Here is a 6965-nt window from a genome sequence, read left to right as displayed (position 1 = left end):
AAGGCACCTGCCCCCCAGCTCTTAGCTCCCCTCTTGGTTTCCAATCACTGTCAGTGGCAGGGGGCCTCTTCCTGCTTTCCCTTTCGCCTCCCTGCATTGTGCCTACATATGCAAATTAACCGCCATCTTGTTAACTGCTGATCTTAGTTGGCAGGTAACTGCCAAACTTAGTTGGCAGTTAATTTGCATATAGCCCTGATTAGCTAATGAAAAGGGTAGCGTCGTACACCAATTACCATTTTTCTCTTTTATTAGTGTAGATTATAGACAGTAATCTAAAATTACTGAAAGGTCTTCAGAACATGTTTAAAAGGAATACTGCAAAACACAGCAACGTATTGTTGTTTCGTGTGTTTCTCTGGAGGGGGGAGGGAAACCTGGATTTCCACACGATAATGTAGTGGACAGTGCTGAGGCTACAGCGATTGTAAGAACTGAAGCTGCTAGTACGAGGGTAATGGAAATGGTTAAAATAAACTGAGTGAATCTTGGGCAACTTAAAGTTGGTTACCCCCAACCCTACCACCAGATTCTAGCAAACGTAAGACCTTACCACATGTCACGTAGCCAGGACCCCGCACTCTCCTAAGATAATGAGTGAAAAAGGGAATAATGACCCAGAAAGGGAGTCGGGTGTGGTGTGTGTTTTTTCTTTCTCAGACTGCCCCTGTGATGTACCAGTCGGCGAAGGAGCCTGCTGGCTGTGCTGTGCTTGCACCGGCGCCTGGGGCGGGGCTGTGCTGTGAGACCCACATAGTAATCGTTCACACTCCCCACGAGACCATTCGCTACCACACGTTCTCCAGGCCTGACAGCAGCGTCCGGGCGGTGGTCAGGCTGGTGGGTCCGTGACGGGCTGCCCTCCCTTCCCTGTGACTTCAGGGAGCAGGGCGGGGCTGTAGGCACTGTGTCACCCAGCGGGCCCCGCAGGACGGGGCCTTGTCATTGCTGATCCTGCCCCCCCTGCAGAGGGCGGTCAGGTTGCCGGGCCTAAGCAGCAGTGACACTTTAAATGTCTCGGTCCTTCAGAACGTCCTCCTCGATTTCCCAGGCCCTCGTCTCTCTCTAGAGTAGTCCACGTAGGTTGGTTTTCCTGGTTTTGTTTCTACCTTTTGCTGAGCCCCTGGTACTGCAGGTAGTTTCGCATGTTTCGCACAATTGTTTTGACATCAAAAGGAAAGTCCTGTTCCCTAAGAATTCTTGAAATTACACGTGAAATGATTTCTGCTTTGAAGAGGCAAGTTTCCTTCTCAGCCCGGTCTGGCCAAAGGGCTGAGCTTCTTTATGTGTTAATTTTATTTTGCTGGGGTTTTTTGGTGTGTTTTTTCCTTGGTTGGACTAAAATAGTATATTCATGTACATAAATATGTATTTACACATACAAAATATATGTATGAGACATTTCTATCAATAGCAGTGTTTTTTTTTTTTCTTTTTGTCCAGTGTTGATCATTTTTATTCCTGAGAGATGCCTGGCTTTAAGATCGGTTAAGACTTTTCACGGGGTTATTGATTGCTGTTGGTCTTGTTTGTGTGCAGTACAGGTTTGCACAGAAAGAGGCATACCTGCTACAGGTGTACATACAGTTCAAAAGAAATCAGTTCTCTCTCCCGGCGTACGGTTTTAATACATGCTGCCATTGCATTTAATTGGTTTGTTTCTCCCGATGACTTCTGTAATGCCTTGTTTTTCCTAAGCTAGATGCTGAGAAAATTGTTCATGTAGTCACATAATAGGTACTTTTTTAAAAGTAAAAAACTGATACCTGACACAGCTTAAAATCCACATTAAACAAATAGGTGAGGTATTTTCCCATCATTTTTGGATAAAAAGACAGTTTTCATAAAGTGTTTTTCAAATAACTAAGGTGATACTATTTGTGTCATAATTGGATTGTGACATTTTGAAGGTGAACTAGACACCGAGACCTTAACTGCAGCTGCTTTAGAGACGAGAGAGCAAGAACCAGGGAGGCGCCAGGGCCCCCACCCCAGCTGTGCACGCCCAGGGCAGCCCAGGCTTCCCTGTGTCAGACGTCAAGACACGCTCCTGCTCTCAGTGTGGAATGTTGGTCCTTCCAACCTCCCTCACTACTCCCCCTCCCCCTTTCCTCAGATTCCCTGGGCTTCCCATGCCCAGTCCCCCAGTTGGTGGACTCCTGCTCACCTTTTAAAAACCCACTCACATGGCTTCTTTCCTAAGAAATATTCTCAAACCCTTCCTACCCCTTGGCCCTCTCTGGGTAGTTTATACCTGTGTATCTTCTGATACTGTTACCTTAGGCTCTAATTGGCTGTTGGCATTTTTTCCTCTATTTATACCATAAGCTCCTGGTTTGTGTTGTCAATCCATGGCCTAACATAGTGCCTTTTGTATAAATTACACTGGGAAACAAGTGTAATCTACTTGCTGGGAAACAAGGAGTTTAGACAGCGGAGTCAAGGCCTGGGGGTCTGAGTGTGGAGTGACTCCTTTGTTTGTCCCTCCCCCCCCCCTTTTTTTTTTGCTTATTTCCAGGCTCTAGATCATGAGGGGTCCCAAGTCTGTATTCCTCAGACCAGTGGTTCCCAGACATCTGGTCCACGAGCTGCAGCTAAATCTCCATGTACTTTCCAGCAGCGCAGTGGCTTTCTGATTGAGGGCCTGGCGTGGCTCCTGGCACCGGTTATTTTATTTTGTTCGTTTTAAATCTACCCGGCAAGTCAGAATGATCAACAGGTGCGGGAACCACGGCTTCCGATGACAGGCCGTCCTATCGGTGTGCGAGGACTTGGGGCATCCGTCTGTCTGCTTAGGGGAGTGTAAGCTGCTGAAGAGTTGCTTCTTTCTGGTCCCCAAAGTGTTTACCACCTAATTTGTAGACAGGAGCCTAGGTAAAAAGTAGTCGTCTTTAAGATGTCTTTAAGGTTTGGGTTTGATTGATGACTGATGAGCCTCATTATTTCTCACTATCTTAGGAGTCTTCAGCCTCGGCGTCCCCGTGGACGCTCTCTTCTTCATCGGTAACCAGTTGGTGGCCACGAGCCACACGGGGAAGGTGGGCGTGTGGAACGCCGTCACTCAGCACTGGCAGGTGAGTTCTACCTGGGCAGGTGGCAGCCGGAGAGCGTCTGAAACCCCTGCTGACTGTGCACCTGTTTGCTTGTTGTGGAGTCCATTTTGTCTCCATTTGATTTTACAGAATAAGTGAATAAATTTAGTGGCAAATTTGCTTCTGGATAAAATTTAACCGTTTTTAAGAATTGGAAGTCATTCTGCGAAAAGTGTTTAAACTGTGATTTGCCATTTCTTAAATCCTAGACGTGATTTGAGTTGAACATTTTAGCTCCTTTTGTGCTTTCCTTTCCACAGGAACGGGCCTGGCTCTGTGCTTTCATACTTGCTGCTCTGTCAGCACGTCCTTCCCCTCCTCTTCCCCGTGACTGTCCAGATCCCCAGCCGATCGCACTGCACTGTCGTTACTTTTCTTGTTGCCCACAATGCACAAGCCTCTCACCCCTCTGCCCGTGCTGAAGTGCCTGGTGCGTGGAGAGACTCGCATTGAGTGGCACCTCCTAGCTGTGCCCAGGGAAGAGCATGGATCTTCCTTATGGTCACTGCTCTGCTCTAGCAAACCATACTTTCAGTTTGGTTTGGTTTTGTAGTAAAAATCATGCCCTTTGCTTTTCCTTTAGCACAAATATAAGCAGCTATTAATTTGCAAGTATGTTGATCTGCTTGGAAACTGAATTTTTATTCTAGTGCTTGAAAAAACAGAACATGAAGCGTATTTGCCTTAATGCCGTTTCCTAGGAAACAGGTGAAGCCTGCAGCGGGCAGAGTGAAAGTAGGGGAGCTGTCTTTTCACAGAAAGGAAGGTTATCGAGGGAAGACGTACTGTGCGGAAGTCGCTTGATCTGTGCTCTGGTCTCAGTCTGCCCTCACTAGGTGACTGAGCCGGCCTTGATCGCTGTGTGCCCTGCTCAGACCTGGCCTTCCAGTCCTCAGAGTGCTGCGGTCTCAGAACCATGTGCCCCTGTGGAAATTCACATTTTTAAAAACTTTAAAGGGAATCACATACGTGGTCCTTCACCATTCGCTGTGCATGTGCACACGCATGTGTGTACATACAAAACACCCATTTCTAAGCCCCACTTACAGTGAATATTGGTGTTTTTTTATTAAAAGAATTTTGAGAAAATGGAGGAAATAAATTGTAATTAATATCTGACATCTGATGACATCTCGCCACATCAGGTTCAAGATGTCGTCCCCATAACCAGCTACGACACCGCGGGGTCGTTCCTCCTGCTCGGCTGTAACAACGGGTCCATCTATTACATCGGTGAGTGAGCGCGTCCCGCTTCCCAGGGCTCTTCTAAACGACAAGAATACGTCACCTTCCTTAGTGTTAAATACACGCACTGTTGGTTTCGACATGACCTGGGCGTTTCTGTTGCAGACATGCAGAAGTTCCCTCTGCGGATGAAGGACAACGACCTCCTCGTGACGGAACTCTATCACGACCCTTCCAATGACGCCATCACGGCGCTGAGCGTGTACCTCACCCCCAAGACAAGTCAGTGCCGCAGGCGCCCTGCGTTCTTCCCCCTCTGCAGCGCCGGGCCTCCGTCCCGTCTGCAGGACTACACTTGCTTTCATGTGGAAGTCAGGCACGGCCCAGACAGGCGGCGGGGTGTGACATCGCACCTGCCTCCTCCTCCAGCGTCAACCCAGATTACCAATAGTGACACACTGACCTTCCTATTGCAGTAGCTGGTTTTGTTTTGAAGTTAGGAGGCTTTATATTTTTCAACCAGAGACAAAAGCTCTCAGACTGCTCATCTTTATTGGACAGAGATGAGCTTATTTCCTTTGCAGATGTCAGGTTTAAGTTCTGGAAAGGCATTTTACTTGGAAGTTCAGTGTCTATAACTTTCATTGCCTTTCAAAGGCCTTTGCAATGCACTTAACAAGTTCGTAAATTACAAAGTTTTTATATACTGGGGTGAACAGTAAACATACATGGGAACTTTAAATTATCAGTAATGAAAGGAATTTTAGGAAATGTGCACAATGATATCAGTAGGTGTGAATGTTACTGATAAAATGTCATTTTATATAATTCACCAAAGGAAATAATTTCTTTGGTCCGAAAAAAATGTTCTAGTGCACCAGGGGTTTTGGTTTGAAACAGGTGAGATTTTAACATATTGGGCTCAGCGAGCCAGGCCAGTGCTCTTCATTAATGCTTTTTGGGCCGTCTCTGGCTCCGCTGTGGCTGGAATAGACAGGTGGGTGCACAGGTTAGGATCTCAGCTGCCCAGCCCTTCACAGCAAGCTTGCCCTCTGCAGAGTGAGCAGCAGTTCCTTTGTCTGAATTAGAGGCTGCACTGCTTCTGCGGAGGCAGGAGCCGCCCACAGGCCAGGAGAAGTGCTTTCCAGGGCCTGCAGGCAGTGAGGTGAACCAGACCAGGAGCTGGTAGAGTCAGAGGCTCCCTATCTGAAGCTCTTGAAGAGGACAGGCCACTGAACCCCATCCTTCCTTAACCCTGGGTGGGGCCTGGGCACTTGTGTAGAAACAGAGGCCACAGGTGGCCTGACGGGAGGAGCTGGGCAGGGTTAGAGACAGGCGGTGAGTGTGATGTAACCAGGTGGGGTGTGTGATCCAGGGCGAAGGGTTTTGAAACTGTAAAATAGGATATACTAGTTCACCACTCGACTCCTCCAGGAAGATTCTGTATTGCAGCAGAGTAAAAGTACAAGAGATGGTCATGCTGGGCTAGCAGGAACACGGACTGTGGCTTTGCATCCGATGTGTTGCTCAATACATGTTTAAAGAATTCCTGTGAGGTCTCGGGCACTCTACAGGGTGACCTGGATAAAAAGGTGATTAGGCTTCGGTCCGTAGGGAGTAGAGGTGAATAGACGGGAGTAGACGATCAGTGTGAGAGCTGCTATGAGAATCCGACACAGTGCAGGGAAGGGTCAGAGAGTCCCCGGTTCCTGAGCTGGGCCGATGGGGCTGGTGGGCACGGGGTCAGCTCTGCCCCCCTCGCAGGGGAGCTTTGCGAGGGCAGCTTCCGTCATGGTTTATTGTGGCCTAATGTCCCCCTCCCGCCCCTGCGCCCCAGGTGTCAGTGGGAACTGGATTGAGATCGCCTACGGTACCAGCTCTGGGGCAGTGCGGGTGATCGTGCAGCACCCCGAGACGGTGGGGTCAGGCCCGCAGCTCTTCCAGACCTTCACCGTGCACCGCAGCCCCGTGACCAAGATCATGCTGTCCGAGAAGCACCTCGTGTCAGGTAAGGGGAGGGTCCCTGCTCGAGAGGCCGCCGCTCGCGGAGCCGTGCCTGGGGACTCCCTAGATGTCACAAACCGGAAGACCAGCAAAACAGCCTCGTGCACATTCCTAGGCGTATTTTCCCTTCGGTACAAAATACCATTTTTTACAAGTAGGTATTTCTTTAAACATTTTTAATGCAAGTTGAAGTACTTGCATCACTGCACTCGATGAGAAGTCTGCAGGCCCAGGGCCGCAGCCAGATCCCAAACCAAGCCCACGTGTCCCGTCCTCGAGTCGGCACCTGGTGTGTGAAGAACTAGCTTCTGTGGCAGAGCCGACTGCAAACCCCTCCAAGAGGGAGGCAGAGGGTCTGGCCGTTTGACCCTGTGAGAAAGGCTGTTTTGCAGGGTTCTTTTTACATGGCAGTGCTTAGAAATCTCAGCAGTAACTGCTCTTATTTTGATGGAGGTGATATTGTAGCATGTGCCAAAGAACTGCAGTAAAACTTGCATTTTAATATCCACTATTTCATGTCGGTTTGAGATTTAAGTAAATTTGTCAAGAAAAATGTCCACCTTAGCCACAAATCTGGAGTACTTTATGCATGCAGTGCTCAGCTGTACTCTTCTGCCACCTGGTGGACATCAGTATAAGTGTAAAAATATGTAAATACTGGTATAAATGTAATGACATTCTTTT

General features: G+C 48.5%; 1 protein-coding gene across 1 annotated transcript in view; it reads left to right on the top strand.

Moving 5' to 3' along the window:
* The window catches only part of KCTD3 (potassium channel tetramerization domain containing 3), a 29590-nt gene that overhangs the window by 15422 nt on the left and 7203 nt on the right, over nt 1–6965 (top strand). The window contains exons 9-12 of the mRNA XM_006761289.2: nt 2959–3074; nt 4238–4325; nt 4443–4559; nt 6115–6285. Coding sequence (XP_006761352.1) covers nt 2959–3074; nt 4238–4325; nt 4443–4559; nt 6115–6285 — 492 coding nt within the window. The remainder of the gene's footprint in view (nt 1–2958; nt 3075–4237; nt 4326–4442; nt 4560–6114; nt 6286–6965) is intronic.

This window comes from Myotis davidii, unplaced genomic scaffold, assembly GCF_000327345.1.
Source record: "Myotis davidii unplaced genomic scaffold, ASM32734v1 scaffold174, whole genome shotgun sequence".
NCBI lineage: Eukaryota > Metazoa > Chordata > Mammalia > Chiroptera > Vespertilionidae > Myotis > Myotis davidii.
The sequence above is the reverse complement of the archived record's forward strand: the minus strand, read 5'-3'. Positions and strand labels throughout refer to the sequence as shown.